We start from the raw sequence: 18,283 nt of genomic DNA, 5'->3' as shown, positions 1-18,283 counted from the left end.
GTGACATCATGTGAAGGCCACGGTCACTATGACAACCTAGGGCATGCTTGTTCCTCCAGCTCCTGCAAACAGGGATGTAAAAGCTGTCAGACGTAGCAGATATATTCAGACTTTTGTGATTTACAGCAGACTGTTTCCCTTAACACAAGTGCCTCAACAAATCTTGTGGCAGCAGGACACAAATCTCAAGCCTGTTTTCAACCATGGGATGATCTGTTTTCAACCCGGGATTACCTCCATACTATTTCATCATTGTTCTTGGGCACACTGGAAGGTTCATGGATTGAAATGTAATTTACAGTTAAGTACATTTAATGAACAGGACATGCAGGTCCCATAACAGCATATGCTTACCGTACGTCTGGAGTTGTAGAGGTCATTTGAAAAATTCAGACCTGAGATCCTTTGCCTGAGCTTTGATGTGCCCGTGCCTTCTCAGGTAGAACACCAGCAAGCCAGACACTGTCAGAACCAAGAGGACTGCCACCACGACAGAGGCAACGACAGCCGCTGTGAGGTCATGTGATGGACGGGCTGAATAAGTAAAAGTATCAATTTCAAGAACAAAAGTCATGGGCATGTTTCTCTACGTACACTTTTTGTGGTGCATCTTATATCAGATGTGACAGGCACGAGAGTCAGAGTGGTAGGGCAGCTAAAGAACAAAGCTCAACTCTTACGTGTCTGGTCTGTGTGTTCACCGGCACAGTTGACTCCCACAGTGTACCCAAAGTCATCCAGAGCAAGAACACCCTTAATCCCTTTAAGACCTTCAAACACAATCTGTTACACATACACACAACCACATGCAAATGCACACACACGAACACTTTGAAGTAGTTATTCTGTAACAAACTACACTAACTGTTCCTGACCCTAAAGTTAATCATGACTGACTGCTTAAGTTTTTAAGGGACAAAAACATAAAATAAATGCATGTAAAGCAAATAAAAGCAAAATAGATCTAACTCAATTTTATAATAATTTACAGCAAAGTCACCCAGATCTTTCATGCAGAAACATCCAGAAATTCAGCACTGAAGCCTCTGTGACACTGCACTAGATGAGTTGTCAGGAGAAAGGTCTTACCTGGTACTCCCTCTCAGATGTGATGTTGGTGTGGAAGTGCCTCCAACTGGGCCCGGCTTCAGTCATACTCAGCAGCTCATCCCTGAACCCTTCGCTCAGCCTCCACACTGTCAACTTGCTGTCATCTGCAAGAGAAGGTGAACAAGGCTGCTACCGCCCACTGGCCCTTTACCCAGAGTTAATACACAAAGCACCCATTATATTTGTCTTAATCAGCTCTTGAAGCACACTCTATAATTCATGTTTCATGTTTACCTGATAGAGCAAAAGACTATTTATTCTTTTGTTTATTATTCTATTAGTTTACAATGCATTTTTTTTTAATAAGTACTAGGATTATTGAACTCTCAGAAATGATTAATGGGAAATAATTCATGGTTAATAGAATGTGGCTCTATCCTTACTGGCAACAGACTGATATGCCCAAAACTGCAAACAGGTGCCTTTGGTGGGGGGAAGATGAGGGCTCAGTAGCCAGGCATTTTGGCTAGCAGTGTCTCGAGGAGAGGATGGAAGGAACAGGAAGTGACCTTGAGGAGCAAGAATTAAATATGCCTCTTAGAACTAAGCACAGTGTGTTCTGGATTATGATAATAACAGTAGTATTAATGGGAACCAGTACAAAATGTAACGGTGGTAGAATGTAACTATTGTAATGCAAACAGTAGTTCAATATTACAAAAATGCTACAAAAACAAAAGTATCCAAGGTATCTTAGGTAACCAAGTTTAAAAAACACAACTGACCACTCTTGTTTCCCAGTGTGTGGTCATATTGTGGTGTGGGGTAGTGAGGTTCAGTCAGCAGGCTGCTTAGATCCCAGTCCAAGCGGTCTAGAGAGTGGCTCTGAGTGTTGGTCCATCCACACAGCCCTCTCTCCAGGTCACACATCTCATCTGAATATTTGTAACAAACAGAACCCAAATGGCGAAAAACTAACAATGCACTTTAATTTGTTGCTATTTCATTCAGTGTTCAGAAAAGTTTCTTTTCGTATGGATTACAAACAAACCTGTAGCAGGACAACTGTGGGTTGAGAAGGTGATGTCATCAACCGCAATATAAGTGCTTATGTCTCCACTTCCCTTCACTTCGAACTGCAACTGAGAGACACACCACAACCATCTACACCATTCTAATAACACCCCCGAGATGCACGGCATGTCGGAGCTGAAAATGCTTTCTGCGCTTTGCCAGGAAAGGCCCCATTTCAGTGACAGGTTAAGATCTGTGGAACTAGGAGACGAGCTGTGTGTCTCAGGTGCTGATGAAGGGCCTACCTGCCAGTCTCCATACCAGCGGATGTTGCCCATGGCCAGGTGCCATACGTCTCCCTGGCTCAGACTGCTGGAGAACAACAGGGTCTTGATCCCCTTCACAGGCTTTACATACACACGCAGAGTGCCTGCATGACATGTGTGTATATATATATACACAGATATATTTATACACACGCATGCATGCACACACACACGCGCACACACACACACACACATACACACACACACACACACACACACACACACACACAGCTAGGCTACATGCATGCACACACATTTCTACAGGCTCTTAGGGAGAGTGTGCTACTGTATTGTAAAACATGAGATGCATGTCTGTTTCTACTGTTTAACCTGGGTTTTGTCCACCAGTGTGGTACCAGAAGTGGACACATTCAGTGTGACCCACACTCTGGTGTAGAGGGGAGGTCAGGGTCATTACACTGCCCTGAGGAAGGACCTCCACACTGCTGTGAGCCAGCATATAGTACCCTGTGGAGACATGCAATACTCTTCTCTCATTCTGCTCTAATATCAAACACAATGGCGGTGAGATAATGGACTCAAAAGTTACTATGTCATGGTTCAGATTTATTTCATTTCTTTCTTAATTGCTATCCAAAAAATCCACTCTTCCTCACCCATCTCTGTCTCGAGGCTGTGGTCCGTCTTAGGGCCAATTCTGGTGGAGGCCCAGTTCTGGTGGTTCCAGAGAGCAGCTCCACTCCTGCTGTAACCGCACAGCTGGCCCTCAAATGAGCACATCGTAGGCAGAGAACATGGCCCTTGTACAAATTCCACATCATCTATAACCACCTGCCCATCAAAGCCTGAGCGTACCGCTTCAAACACCAACTGAGAGACAGAGAGTGAAAAAGAATAAAGAATGTGAAGAAAATTAATTTACTACATGTACATAATCGTACACATACTTAGGTTGCATTTTATGTGTTGCTCAGAAAGTCCTGCTTGTACCTGGTAGGCAGTGAGTTGTGGGGGCACGGGGCAATGTCCTTCATGCCAGAGGTTGCCGTGGGCACCCCCACGGGTCCACAACAGCACCTCTGAGCCATCCGCATACACAACCTTAACATTCAGGGCACCTGTAAGAGTTCCACATTCCCAAAGCATTTACCTTAAAGTAATGAAGAACTATATTAAGTCTGAAATAACTGCTGCATGCAGACTTTTCATTTCAAAGGGAACACAGCTGAGGTTAAACATAAAGGATTTGTTTTGTTTTAAGGACCCAGATGTAGGCTAGCCGTGAGTTAAAAACACCAGGCAGGTCATTCTCCTTCTGCTTCATACCTGTTTGGGGGCCATAGAGCTTATAGAAGAAGGTCAGACAGTGCTGGGTCAGCGTATGCTGATGAAGAGAGAGGAGATGACCATAGAGGCCCCGCAGTGTTGGGTCCCACATATCCACAACTAGACTTCTACCTGGGGAGAACACTGATTACATACTATACGGCCAGCGGGCAAAAAGTACTTAAAAAGCTTCTTCAAGGGGAAGAATATTTTTCAGCACATATACTGTAAGTATAATTTTGTTTAATGAGTAATTTCAATCACTTTTAGGAGTGAGAATACAATTCCTAATAAATACTGGACCAAAGCTAAGATTTAATAATTATAGTTACAGTGTTGACCAGATGACATGCATCATATATTACCTTAGAAACTATTTAAAAGTTGAGTATTGTAGAACCCTTTTCGTACCAGTGCCAGTAGTGTGGTCTGTCCCATTCACCGCCCTCCAGTCATAGTTATCTATTTGATCTTGGTACCAACCACATAAGTCTTTCTCAAAGTCACAGGACAGCTCTGATTTAAGAATAAAGTAAATTATAAAATCATTCAAACTTCTATATATACTCCCACAAAAGGAAAACCTAATGTTCAGTAAATTAACTTAAACAAGTACAAACATTCTCTGTTTGGAGGAAACAACGGTGACATATTTCAGAATGAGTGGTCAGATCTGAAGGTATATTTTAAGAAAATGCAGCAACTTTGTTATATTCTCTCATAAACACATAAAAGGGAAAATCAACTATGAACTGATTAAATTACCATCAGATGCAAAAGTTATGTAATGCAAGATGCTCTCTCAGGAGTCTTTGAAGGTTCGGGATTTTTTTTGCCTCAACCAATAATGCACATGAGCTCTTACCACCAGACGTGGAGGGGATATAATTTGGGTGGCAGCTGACATAAGAAACATCCTTTACTGCTATGGCTGCATCGTGGCCAAGCTTTTGAGCACGACCTCTGAACTCCAGCTTCCAAGGAAACAGAGAGACATCATTTTAACACATTCAGCCCTGAAAATATTGCAATTTTCATACATATGTACATTGTCAAGACTAAACTGGTGGTTCTTATAAAGTGGCTGATGAGAGAGACATGCATTGAGAAAATGTTTAACTGTTTATCTGGGCAGTACGCTTGCATCTAACACCTTGTATATTTGACTGTGGCAGGGAGGGAGCAAGACCGAATGCATAATCTGAGTTTCCTTTATTCTCCGTAAAGAATGCGAAAGATGCACAGCGAAGAGCTGGGGGTAATGCGAAACACAGAGGAAAGTGTCGGCAGTAAAGCTGAAGGTGTGTGGACGCAGCAGAGTTAGGGAGTGCGGATGTTTCGCTGGACGTAAATGCTCTGGCCGACAGCAACACAGAGAGCAAGAAGGATTCCTGTGGTCTAAATCAGAGGGACAAACAGAAGAGGCAAACGAGGCACACAAGAAAGTGGTAAGTAATCAGGAGATTGGGAGCAGGACAGGTGTGTGTGTGTGTGTGTGTGTGTGTGTGTGTGTGTGTGTGTGTGTGTGTGTGTGTTGTGTGTGTGTGTGTGTGTGTGAGTGTGTGTGTGTGTGTGTGTGTGTGTGTGTGTGTGTGTGTGTGTGTGTGTGTGTGTGTGTGTGTGTGTTGTGTGTGTGAGTGTGTGTGTGTGTGTGTGTGTGTGTGTGTGTGTGTGTGTGTGTGTGTGAGTGTGTGAGTGTGTGTGTGTGTGTGTGTGTGTGTGTGTGTGTGTGTGTGTGTGTGTGTGTGAGACAATGCGTGTATCCCTTCAGATGGATGCCTGGCACAAAATGACAGTATAATACATAAATAAACACTAATGCAGTTTTAGTAATGTGAGTAAACCTTAAAACAGTAAAAAGAAAGGAATTTGTTTGTGCGTTCAAAAAAGGTATTAACGTATTGTTGGAAAGCATAGAAGAAAAGAAAAATCAGAGTTAAGATTTTAGAATTAAATTGTTTGATAACTTTAAACACAATAAAACAATTAAAAGCTACAGAACAGATCTCCAACCTCAACATATCTGAAGCTGTGAAAAATCACTTGAACGGGGAAAAAATACAAAAAGCAGAGAGAGATAGAGAGAGAGAGAGAGAGAGAGAGACCAACTCTTCCAACCAGACATCAAAAGACCAAGATAAAACTAAGAGCTAATCCTTTTTACGAAAGAAAAGAATACACAAGAGCATGACAGCTGCTGGTGAAATGTGAAAAGGTGTTCTTTAGTACTTGGAAGCGATGATCTCTGGCTCCGATATAGACCTCCTCCTTTATCCACGATGCAGGGTCCTGACCTGTCCTCCCACTGAACTCCCATAACCAGGGTAGAGTGCCCAACACGCTGTCTACTACAGCTACAAACACGTCACCTAGCGACAGAATAAACACCAGAGCTCCAATATACTTGCTTATACTTCACCTCAATGTGGGTTACTGTACTGTCATAGTGATGGACACAGGACACTTGTGTGTGGGTTATTGTATTGCCATAGTGATGGACACAGGGCACCTGTGTGTGGGTTACTGTACTGTTATAGTGATGGACACAGCGCACCTGTGTGTGGGTTACTGTACTGTTATAGTGATGGACACAGCGCACCTGTGTGTGGGTTACTGTACTGTTATAGTGATGGACACAGGGCACCTGTGTGTGGGTTACTGTACTGTTATAGTGATGGACACAGCGCACCTGTGTGTGGGTTACTGTACTGTTATAGTGATGGACACAGGGCACCTGTGTGTGGGTTACTGTACTGTTATAGTGATGGACACAGCGCACCTGTGTGTGGGTTACTGTACTGTTATAGTGATGGACACAGCGCACCTGTGTGTGGGTTACTGTACTGTTATAGTGATGGACACAGGGCACCTGTGTGTGGGTTACTGTACTGTTATAGTGATGGACACAGGGCACCTGTGTGTGGGTTACTGTACTGTTATAGTGATGGACACAGCTCATCTGTGTGTGGGTTACTGTACTGTTATAGTGATGGACACAGGGCACCTGTGTGTGGGTTACTGTACTGTTATAGTGATGGACACAGCGCACCTGTGTTTGGGTTACTGTACTGTTATAGTGATGGACACAGGGCACCTGTGTGTGGGTTACTGTACTGTTATAGTGATGGACACAGCGCACCTGTGTGTGGGTTACTGTACTGTTATAGTAATGGACACAGGGCACCTGTGTGTGGGTTACTGTACTGTTATAGTGATGGACACAGGGCACCTGTGTGTGGGTTACTGTACTGTTATAGTGATGGACACAGCGCACCTGTGTGTGGGTTACTGTACTGTTATAGTGATGGACACAGCGCACCTGTGTGTGGGTTACTGTACTGTTATAGTGATGGACACAGCGCACCTGTGTGTGGGTTACTGCCTGTGACCCTATAAGAGAAGTGCAGGGTGCAGGCGGGGCCGGAGGGGCCCAGCAGAGGACTGCGGGTCTGGGCTTCAGTCAGCTGTTGACCAGGGGATTCCTTCACATACAAGAACTCCTCTGCCAACACACACACAGATACAACTCACAAATACATGCAGAATTATATTAAACCTAAACACTGTATTTACACTATAGGTCAGTTAGACTCCATGCCAGCCAGACTATGGAGTAGCACATACCTGTGGAGGCATTATTAAGTTCACGCTTTAGCTCCCAGCTTTGGCTTCCTATACTAGTGTCTGTCCAGCCTTTACTACCCTGTTCATAGGAGAAGTCACCTTTGGGAATAAACAGAACACAGATGCACATCTTATTCCAAACATGTCTACAAAGAGACCTCAATAATTTTTACAATGTTAAAAAACAATATGCACCATAAATGTCTTTATTCAGGTGTTTTTAGCATACTAATACTTAAAAACACACATACATGTGCCCATGCACATATGCAGACACACACACACAACTCACCACACTGTGCCTCATCCTCTCCGTCAATGCAGTCCTCCTGGAAGTCACACATCTTGCTGTCCTCTGTGCAGGGGTGTTTGGGTGGCCTGGGAAATGAAGGTCTCGGCATGGGCTCTGACATTAGAGAGATCAAGCATACCTGAGTGGACAGCAGTGAGCCAAACCACCCAGTGGACAATCATACAGAGGAAGGGTGTCCGGGAAATGGGTTAAGCTTTATTCTGGAGGTAAATGTTTACACACCTGCTTAGTTTCAGTTTCGTAAGTCTAAACCTAACCTTATGGTTACAATTTTTTAGAGTTGGGTCTATGGATTGCATTTGTATTACTTAATAAGGTTCAGTAAATGTTTACATGTTTACATGTTCGTCTCACATGAGTTTAATGAAAGAGGGAGTAGCTGACCATTGGAGAAGTGACATTCCGGGGATAGCGTGATGTCATCAATAGCGATGCCTCCGTATGCCTGGTCCCTAGTGGCAGCGACAAACAGTATCTGCAGGCAAGTGGGATAAATGGAGAGGGTAAGACACAAAGCAGGGAAAGACCGGGTTTGGTATAATAGAGGAAAACTCGACATCTAAGTGGCTCATTTTTCTCATGACTGATGTACTAGCACTGACTGATTTTAATGGTGAGGCTACATACCTGAAATGTGCTATTGATGACAAATTCCACCTCTGCCTTGACCCACACATCACCCAGAGAGCCCCCGCGCTCCCACACTGGGTAGATCGCTTTCTCTGCCACTAGCACTGACAGACCCCCAGACACCCTGCCAAACTGGTGCGTGTACATCACCATCTGTAACATCACCAATGAGAAACACCAGCAGCTAACGAGACTGCAGTGGTGCCAGTTCAGGTGGGCACATTTTCTACACATTACAATAGGAACCTCTGCTGGTATTCTGAATACCAGGTTTGCACACCTGACAGTGACTTCCAGAATTAATCACAGCACAATTACATTTTATACTGGCAATGTGAGAAAAAAATTGTGTAAACCTGTGTGAAATGGCTGTCTTTAATAATAACAGCATAATATTAAAGAACTCACACGACAGGGATGTGTACTATTGGTTGGTGCCAGACGAGGGCTTTGGAAAGATGCCCAATCAGCTTTCAACCCAGCCTTCTTGGTAACATACAGGAAATGGCCTGCAAGTAAAACCATGGCTATATTTTACCATCACATAACCTTAAAGGTTATAGTATTAAAGTTGTTTTTTTCATACTCACTGTAAGCCTAGTAGCTTTGCAAGTACCTGAAACAGAATTGGTGGAGTGGTCTCTCCCAGGTCCTCTCAGAGGCTCAGACAATGATATATTCATCTGACTTGTCCTTATCCACTTTAGTGGTGACAATGTTCTTAAGTCCCAATTACACAGGCCATCTTCAAAGTCACAGCCTAGGTACTGTTCTGCAAAACCCAAACAACAGTTTAATTCAGAGATTAGCACCAAAAAAATTAAATGCAAAGAGAAGGGCACTATGACTCATTCTTCCTCTGTAACGTTCACTCCATAAACCCTGCAGATGTCCAGGAGCAGGGATGGGGCTCTCTGAAGCCAAACACAAAAGATGTGTTGCAAAAGGCTCGTAAGCAGAATGCACTCCACCTTGCCACTCACTCACTGGGGACTGGCATGGCAGCAGTGCAGACTGCTGCTCACTAACCACAGTTCTCTTCATCCGTTCCATCTCCGCAGTCGTCCGTGCCGTCACATGCTGCGCGACGCTCCACGCAGCCACCCCGCTTGCACTTCACATCACCCGGGCCACACTGTCCACTGGCTGAAGCAACAAGAGTCAGAGAGTCAGAGTCAGCGCACATTTACACCAGTCAAGAAGCTAACTCCCAGGAATTAAACTGGAGTTGTGACCTCTGATCCACTGCACATTCAAAATCGGAAGAACTGTGCTGTCTTCTCGCCTCCGGTCACGCTCACCTGGCAGGGCGCAGTCCAGAAATTCCAGCTGGTCAACGGCCAAATCCCCTCTTCTCCCATCTCGACGGAGCGAATGAAGCCGAACGCGAAAGGGGCCAGGAATGCGGCCCAAGAAGATGGTGTCCTCCCTCCATGCACGAACACTCAAGCTCTCTGGCCTCCACACCACCGCCTCCTGGCTGTCAGGCCTCCACACTGAGCCCCAGAGAGACCTTTTCCCCAGCCCTGTGTAACCTGGGATAATCAAATGCAAAGGAAAGCACAGAGTGCAAGAATTTGACAACAGTAAGCCACTACATTAATAATCACATCAATTTTTAAGTTTTTACAGCAGAAAGCTAAACAGGAATCCCAACCTCTAGGGTGTCCTCCAAAAGATGACGGAGGGAAAGAAGAACCCATGAAGAGAGAAGACCTATCACTCTGCACAGGCACAGCAGTGACTGGTGATATTACTCCGAACCGTGGACGAATGTAATCTGTTGAGCCAGATGGAATGGCAAAAGAGTGTGGGGGAAATGTGTGCACCTGAGTCCCACATAAAGTAGTGGAGTCGAAGACGGCAGGTCGACGAGGACTGGCTCATCATAGGAGACATCAAGACAGCGCTGCTGGGAGACTCCGCCCTCACCGCTGACACTGCCATAAACCAGCCTGCGCCAAGCACAGAAACATTCCACACATACAGGGCAAAAACATACTCTCTCACAACAAGACCACCAACAAAAAAAACCCAACTAAAAGCGGCTTTAACAATTCCCAAATCCAAATTTAATCGATAATGCCACCTTAAAAAATGTTGTTTCATAAACCTTTAGACAGCAGGACAACCTTAATATCTGGAAATAAATAAAGTGAAGTGTATTAAATAAAGTGAACAAGTGTGTACCTGTGGAGGTGCCAATGGTGTAGTCAGAGGAGGGTCCACTGTCAGGGAGGGGATCTCCCCTCTGACGCCTCTCCCAGGTGTAGCCGAGATCAGATGACTTGTCTGCCCAGCCACACATCCCAGCTTGCTCAAAGTCACACACAAAGTCTTTCACTCCATAACCTGTCCCATTCCAGGAATGCACAAACAGGTGGAGAAAGACATTTGTTTTGCGTCTTGGCAATGCAGAGGCCAGGACTTTTATTTGAAAGGACTATTAGATGCAGCAGCTCTCATCAGTATCTCACCACAGTCGTGCTCATCGTTACAGTCAGCGCAGTCACACACAAAGTCACATCTTTGTCCTGTGCACACACTTGCCCCCAACGTAATGGCTGCAAATGTAGGCATTTGTGATCAAAAGAAGAGGTAAATCATGATCAAAACTTTGGTTTTAGCTTTAAGTCTACTAAAAACACCATTTTAAGATAAAACGTACTTCACGCATACAGAATCCCAAATCGCCATATCATATTAAAATCATAGTGGTGACAATGCTATGACTAAACGACAGTAAAAGAAAACAAACAAAAAATTAAAACAATTACTTTTTCAAAGGATGTTAGAGATGTCTAAGATGTGATGGTATATTTCTGCTAGTCCTTTTACAAAGATTTCATGGTCAGATATAATCTGTTATATCAAGATATATTTTATTATGCTTGATATCTTAATCTTACGTTGCTCTTTGATCATGTTTGTGTTCAGTGGTGTTCTTAAGTCACACAAGTAAAATAAATGTCAGTTACCATAAGAATATTAAGCAAACCAAACAACTGAATAAATCTTCAGATATTGAATGGCATGTTCATTATTGTTTAATAATTATATTTTAGACATCTATACATGCACACTAATCACAGATATCAAATTCTCAAGGCTTTCAGTTGGGCAATTTCTTTAAAAAGAAGCTAAGTGACCCTGTTGGATTTTGACAGTGGGGCTAAATTAGTATTAAAAGCAATTCTCCACTGAAATTGCATGCCGTGTAGTTCAGGTCTTAAGGTTTGCATGGGAAACAACTTCTTAAGGGTTTAAAAAGCCTTCCAGCAGATTGTTTCAAAGGTCGCTTTACCCACTCCGAGCCTTACAACTGGAAATATTCTAGGCAAAGGTCTCTAATACAAGAGACTAGCAGATATCAGTAGTACAAGGGTGGACAAGGTCAGTTTGATTTGTACCAGGCAGGTAAGCGCTGGACCACAAGATTTAGCAGCATAACACAATGTATCAGCTCTCAATGTTATTTCTGAATTGTATTCTCATCTGTATATTCTTCTTACTGTTATCAAACCAATATAGCTAAATTACTAAGTCTAAAAAAAGTTTATTCAATCTAAATTTTGATGCGAGAAAAAAATAATAAATGTATTTTCCTAATCAGAAAAAAAAAAACCTCTAAAAAAGAGCACCACACAACTCTCTCACCCCGTTGGATAGTCAGCAGCAGGGCCAGGAGATAAACGACCTCCCTCTTCATCTCAGGTCTGTGTGAAGTGTGGAGATGGTCTGAATACACAGTCACAATTCAGCACCTGCTCCGCCAGCTTCTCCACAAAGATAACACCTGGACTTGACACCCTGACGTACTCAGCTGCACTGGCTAACCTGCCATAAACTGCAAATTCCCCAGTAAAGGAAAAAAGCACCAGCAAACATTTGTTGTTCTAGAAACCCACATTACAGTGTAACTAACACTGCCAAATGAAACAATCGCGATTGGGCCATTTTCTCACTGCAATTTCCATTATAAGCAGTCTTGGTTCCTTTGTAGAAAGGTGGAAAGACAAACCGGAGAGAAAACATTTATTTAAACATTTACTTACTTTAATGATACATATGCAACTACATAAAAATGACGCTTTATTGTAATCCTATTATTGTTCTTTATTGTAATTCTATTATTGTAATTCTGCTTTATTGTAATTTTAAGCTTTATTGTAATTCACAGGTCTGATTTCATGATTTACTGGTTTACACTTACAGCGTTTGTGACCCAGATATTTTGGAGAGAAAAAAAAAATTGCCTAGACCCAATGCATACGAAGGGCCTCGCTTACTTATCTCATACTGACATGAGAACAGCTCTATAAAGCGAGGCATGAGCAGGCTGTTCATTAGCACTGTAATGTCTCTTAATAATAAGGCCCTTTAGTACTTTTCCTGATAACGTCACATAACATGTGAAGCTGTGGATGACCTTTTATTATCAAAATGTAAACAAAATCCAGACCACATCTGAACTGAAGAAAACAAAACAAATGCATGAACAAGATAAAATAAGTAAATTAATCTAGCTTCTGATAATGGGAAAACAATTGCATCCATCCCTTAACTTCAGCAGCTGAGGACGCTTTGAGACCCCATGGTTTCCTCTCCTTTCTAGGCCGAGAAAAAGCAGGTTCTGTGTAAAAGGCGCAGCTTTTGCTGCCCAGGGTGACAGAGCCATGACCAGTCACTCAGTAGCCTTCATTTGCCCAGGTGATTTCATAGTCAGGGTATCTTGCCTTTAATTTCTCCGCAGAAACTGAGTGATTTGCTCGCCCAAAGCCCTGAAAACAGAGAAAACTTGGTTATGTCATCTCAGTAATAATCATTACCACCGTAACATTTTCCTTCCTAGTGGGTTCCGCTGAGCTTCGCGTCGAGTTTAGGAGTGTTGCTTACCATGGAATAGCCATATATATGGATCTTTTTTCCGGCACTGTCATGTTTTATCCTTCCACCTCCCACACACTCACAGTCAACACTCCCTGCTCTCTCCAGCTCCCCAGAAATCTTGTCATAGATATCAGCTGAAAAGGACATACAGAGAAACGGTAAAACAAGTTATGGAGCCAGCTTGGAAACTCTTAAATGATGCAAGTGATCCAACTTAGTTAGTTGGTTCTTCAGTTTAACTATTTAGTTTAGCTAACCACGTTATTTCTGACAATGCTCCAAGATAGTGTAAATTTAATGACTAAACTTGTAATAAATCTTCAATAATCTCCTCATGCATTCAAACACTTCCATACCATGATATTCAGCCCAGGCGTAACCTCGCACCACGTCAACGTACGACTCATCATCTTTGCTGTGCACTCTGATGAGGACATATTTGAACACGCCGTTAGGGTCAATGTCAGCCTCGGGAATGTTTTTAAATCTGTCGTCGGCCATTCTTAGCTAGTTTATACACCTGAATACACACAGCTTAGCAACACCACACGCGTTTGCCGACTTTTCATGCACCTCTCAAACCTTTCACTAGAGGCGCGCCTGCAGAATTACTTCGGCAATGTTTTGGAAGTGTTTATGGTGCCGCTTCGGCTTTAGCGCCCTCTACCGTCGCGGAGTGGGCAGATGCGTTTAGTCATCGGCTCATTCAAAGTAGTACCACGCTCTGATATGAGACATGTATAAAATGACAAACGTACACGTGAACAGTGATGCACCAAAGTAAATAAATGCACAATGCTCTTAAAGGAAATTGGTGTTTTCAGAAAAACACATGGTAACTCGGCTCACTGAGAGGATATTTCCTCCTGTTAGTACAGATCACCCCTTATTCAACTTAGTCAATAAGCATGTGTTCACAAAAAGATCTTTTTATTCATACAGGACATAAACTAATTTATTACACATAAAACATCATGAAAAGACAAATTACAAAAGAGACACAGGAAGAGAAAGCTCTCCATGTTTCACGAGACATGGTGCTCTACTCCAGAGAGAAGTGCATGCCCACCACTTCTCGGGGGCTCTGAAGCAAGCCATTGGCTGGGTCAAACTCCAGAGGCACGGACTGTCTTGGGTTTTTCAGGTCTCGCTCCATCAGCTACATGAAAAAGTGACAGTATTGGATAATGTGCAAAGTAAGAAAACAGCCAAAATCATAATGTCATGAATTCCCCCCACACACACACGCACCTCAAAAGTGGACAGCTCCAACAGCTTGCCCAGTTCATCCTCTGCCTCGGGTAATGGCTGGTTGATCGCTTTGGCCGCTTTGGCTACAGCTGGATGGTAGTGACTCTGCAGGGTCTGAGTGAATAAGGAAATTCGTGCAGTTACAAGACAACTACGTGAAAAACACTTCTCGCTTGAGAATCCTCCCATTTTTCTCACTAAGCCACGCCAGCCTTAGAAACAGAACTTGGTTTTTACGCGAGACCTTCCATTTCCAATATTATTCAGCATAGGCTTATTTTATAAGGATTCACAGTGATCAAAAGCAGCAAATGAACAGTAACAATAGAACTGCAGAAAGTAAGTCTGTCTATTTAAAGGGCAATTTTGTGTTTCAAATACACTTAATTATTTTAAAATAAGTACAGGGAGACGCATTAAAATTGTTTGTGTATGGTAATAGACAATACATGATTTCTATGATGGTCATTTTAAAATGCAATTCACCTGAAGTTCCCACAGACTGCTCTCTAGTGCTCGACACTGTGCAGGGTCCTCCTCCTCCATCACATATGGGTCATTACAGGGCACTGAGAAACACAAGGCAGAGTCTCACAAATAAATAACTTACCATTCATTTCCTCTTTAAGCATACTCTTCTACTGGACACTGAGCAAAAGAAGCATTCCTCTGAGTACATTAACATGACTGGGGCAGTAGAGTTAGTGCCATACCATGAGTTGCACTGGGTCTGTGGATCAGGACTCTGCAAGAGGGGTGTCTACGAATGAGGTTACAAATAAAGGGCAGTACAATAAGGAGGGCAGTAGGGGGCGCCGTCAGGGCAAGCCGGGATAGTCGCTTGATGAATGCTGCCACAAGGTAGGCTGGTAGGTGACTAGATGGGACAAAAACATCCAGCAATGAAAAATCTTTTTTCAAAGCAGAGCAAAGAGCAGATTATTCAAGGCTAAAAGGTAATTTAATAACTTGTAGTCAAATTATCACAAACAGAAGTGTGTGAGGAGCAGGGTTACCTTGAAGAGAGGAATATGTTGGCTAAGTGGAAGAACCGTGCTCTGTACTTCATATGGAATACAGATGGGTCCAGCAGGTTGTACAACTTTTTATAGAATTCAGGATAATCTCTGTTTTAAGAGAGGAAAATCTGCAGTCAGGTTCAGTAGAAATAAAATAAATAAAATCACTCAATGTGCAAAACATTAGAGTTATGGTTGGTTTAGTAGGTACTTACAGATTGTGTTCATGAATGAGCACAAACAGGCCATTCAGAGCCAGTAAGCTGATTGCTCCTCCTACAGTCCAATAGAGATACACCAGCATGCTTTAATATTATGCTGCATTACAAAAAAACCCCAATCATAAACCTTTAAATATCTCCTAGTTCAGAAAAAAAAGCTCCATGAACACTCTCAGCCACTGGCCTCTTCTCACTCACTAAATCTTAAGTTGCTATCACAATACCCCAAAATGTTCTGCAATACATTTCTTTTTGGTCAAGTTGAATAATCATATATTGTTAACTGTATAGACTCACCAACATCATATGCTGCAGTCAGAAAGTCGATCATCAGTGTGGGATTGTTCATATAAGGCAGAATGGAGTCATGCAAGATGACAAGCACCTTCTTATACATGCTAGCAGGCAACTGCAGGAGGAGACACGGTATGCTTTAGGCCCCAATGAACAGCACTTCAGTCTAGTACCTGCCAATAGGGACTTCACAGTACCTTGTACTTCAGAAAGGTCAGCCACATCTGCTCAAAGGCGCGTTTGTGATGCTTCATGATGAGACGGAGATGAGACAGAGGAAGCCAATCACTCAGATTTGAGGAACATCAACCACTACACAGTTGACAAATCACATCTTTAAGAGCTTCCACTTACTTTTAATTTGGCTGCTTTCCAGTCCTTGGCAACTGCTGGAAAATCATCATCATCATCAACTACGTTAGTGTTCCTGAGACATGCTCCAGTTTGGAAGAACACTAGTTAAGAGTTTAGAGAAGGACTGATGCTGCACATAAAGGTGTAGACTTACTTTCCTGCTTGAGAAGGAAGTTGGTGATCTCCGAGTCCTGGCTGGGCATGTTGATAGATGTGAGTAGGGTGAAGACATTACTCTGGTACACTGGCAGCACAGCCTACCAAAGACAGGAAAAACACAGAATAAGGGGAACTCTTACAAATGTACAGATGGTGTGTCTACAACCCACACAAAAGAATTGTCAGAATGGGAAAAACACTGGTGCATTCACTAAACTATCCATATAAATGATCACAGTCTTCTTCATGCATAGATGACTATGGCAATTACTACATTCACTTTCATAAACACACCTGCTGGTTTCTGCTCATTACTTTGTTGATATTGTTGCGGAATGAGCTCATGACGTAGTATCGCATGTCATCCATTTCTAGGAACTCCTGAAACCTGGATATGAGCAGAGCCATATCTTCCTTCTCTGACAGCAGACCTTGCACCACTGCCTGTAGACATGCACACCAAGACAAACACCACACATTGATTCAGTTAATGAAATATTTAGCATATATTTATTTAAAAACTCAACTTGTATTCCACACATACAAACCGTGTGGCCATTGTAGAGATATTCAGTGTCAGTAGGGATAACCTGATATGAAAAAGGTAACGGTGCATTGCTTTTCTTGGGAGGACTCACCTCTATGAGCTCAAAAGGAAAGTTGCTGTGCTCACTCCAGTTCTGCTCTTGAAGAGAATGCTTCCCTTCCACCACTGCAAACTTCATTAGCACGCAGAGGGCACTCTCCTACAACATCAACAGAGGACTTCAATATAAGGCAGAGATCTATAGGACTCTAAAAGAGACACATCTACCCAGAACATAAAGAGCAAAATCTATATGTAAATACTGTATTAAACAAACTAGAATGAAGTCAAACGACATTCGTCAGCTAGGCTGAAAGCAAAAACAATCCCACATAGTGGAATAAACTGTGTCAATGCTCAGACCTGCAACTGTATAAAGAAATCAGACATGTCTACTAGTGTATCTAGGTTTACTCACCTTCACTTGGTATGCCTCATGGTCCATGCAGTCTTGAAGCAGTTCTATACAATCATTGTAACGGTGCCTTATAAACATCTTATACTTTTCTACCACATCACGATCACCTTGCAGGACAAACAAAGACATTCCAGACAAGTTAGAAGCTACTAAAGCAGCATTCAGGAACTTACTTATAAAGAACTGCTTACTGTGCTGTTTGGAGTCTTCTACTGAAACATAACTAAAAATAACACTATTGTAGCAATTTCTTGAGCTTTGAAAGTTAGTTTCCTGAATCACTACGTTTTCAAGGTTGTGGGAATATGGTTATGAGAAAAAAAATAGCTTATCTCCGAAGTCCATCATGCAGTTAAATATTACAGATCACAAAGCGTAGTTACAGATTTGTACCCTTGTATCTGTTATACAGCACCAACATTTGACAGAGCCTGAATGTTAACCGAGTGGCTGAGGGTTGGTGTTATAACTCTTCATACCGTAGCTATGTAGGGATAGTTAGCTGTTTGAGTGCGCAGTGCATCTTACCATCCAATATTTCTTTTTCTTTTGGTAGCTGACCAACATACAAATCACCTCTTTCCATCAACGCACAGAATATCTTCTGGCAGGCGTTGATAGCAAAAATAACTTCATTTTCTTCCTCAGACTGCAAGTCAAAAAGAATTGTTTAGCTTTTTAACATGCTTTACGCATAAAAAAAAACCACGTAGCTAGACAATTCAAAGATGATAAAGTGGTAGCAACTGAACCTAGCGGTTAGCTACCCCAGCTAGCAGAGTTGCGGCTAGGGTCTATCAAGCTCATTTATTTCCTTTACATTGCGCACCTGTAGGTATTCCAGGAC

At 42.7% G+C, this 18,283-nt stretch overlaps 3 protein-coding genes across 3 annotated transcripts; all 3 read right to left on the bottom strand.

Moving 5' to 3' along the window:
• Positions 1-260: 260 nt before the first annotated feature.
• On the bottom strand, positions 261-12,145 carry LOC113573419 (apical endosomal glycoprotein). Its single transcript, XM_081709374.1, has 27 exons — positions 11,902-12,145; positions 10,722-10,808; positions 10,435-10,596; positions 10,074-10,199; positions 9,546-9,779; positions 9,274-9,390; positions 8,861-9,016; positions 8,653-8,753; positions 8,242-8,397; positions 7,999-8,089; positions 7,594-7,707; positions 7,302-7,400; positions 7,042-7,179; positions 5,907-6,046; positions 4,543-4,651; positions 4,089-4,193; positions 3,678-3,809; positions 3,342-3,469; positions 3,008-3,221; positions 2,721-2,858; positions 2,370-2,494; positions 2,102-2,192; positions 1,836-1,985; positions 1,494-1,619; positions 1,090-1,214; positions 681-783; positions 261-534 (listed from the first exon to the last, which is right to left on the bottom strand). Exons 1-27 carry the CDS (start codon positions 11,951-11,953, stop codon positions 377-379), a joined length of 3,477 nt encoding a protein of 1,158 aa, XP_081565500.1. The 5' UTR covers positions 11,954-12,145; the 3' UTR covers positions 261-376.
• A 121-nt stretch (positions 12,146-12,266) lies between these two features.
• Positions 12,267-13,750, bottom strand: LOC113573420 (14 kDa phosphohistidine phosphatase). The gene is made up of 3 exons (XM_027003660.3): positions 13,491-13,750; positions 13,141-13,268; positions 12,267-13,025 (listed from the first exon to the last, which is right to left on the bottom strand). Exons 1-3 carry the CDS (start codon positions 13,633-13,635, stop codon positions 12,933-12,935), a joined length of 366 nt encoding a protein of 121 aa, XP_026859461.1. The 5' UTR covers positions 13,636-13,750; the 3' UTR covers positions 12,267-12,932.
• A 297-nt stretch (positions 13,751-14,047) lies between these two features.
• Positions 14,048-18,277, bottom strand: LOC145655911 (nucleolar complex protein 4 homolog). The gene is made up of 15 exons (XM_081709375.1): positions 18,266-18,277; positions 17,965-18,085; positions 17,437-17,543; positions 17,071-17,178; positions 16,727-16,876; positions 16,428-16,530; positions 16,274-16,305; positions 16,117-16,167; positions 15,923-16,034; positions 15,620-15,680; positions 15,402-15,512; positions 15,099-15,262; positions 14,872-14,954; positions 14,386-14,499; positions 14,048-14,293 (listed from the first exon to the last, which is right to left on the bottom strand). Exons 2-15 carry the CDS (start codon positions 18,020-18,022, stop codon positions 14,177-14,179), a joined length of 1,371 nt encoding a protein of 456 aa, XP_081565501.1. The 5' UTR covers positions 18,023-18,085; positions 18,266-18,277; the 3' UTR covers positions 14,048-14,176.
• Between the last annotated feature and the right edge of the window lie 6 nt (positions 18,278-18,283).

Source organism: Electrophorus electricus, unplaced genomic scaffold (genome assembly GCF_041902795.1).
Source record: "Electrophorus electricus isolate QZ-2024a unplaced genomic scaffold, ASM4190279v1 Scaffold390, whole genome shotgun sequence".
In the NCBI taxonomy this organism is placed as follows: domain Eukaryota; kingdom Metazoa; phylum Chordata; class Actinopteri; order Gymnotiformes; family Gymnotidae; genus Electrophorus; species Electrophorus electricus.
Note: the sequence above shows the minus strand (reverse complement) of the source record. Positions and strands in the feature narration are given on the sequence as shown.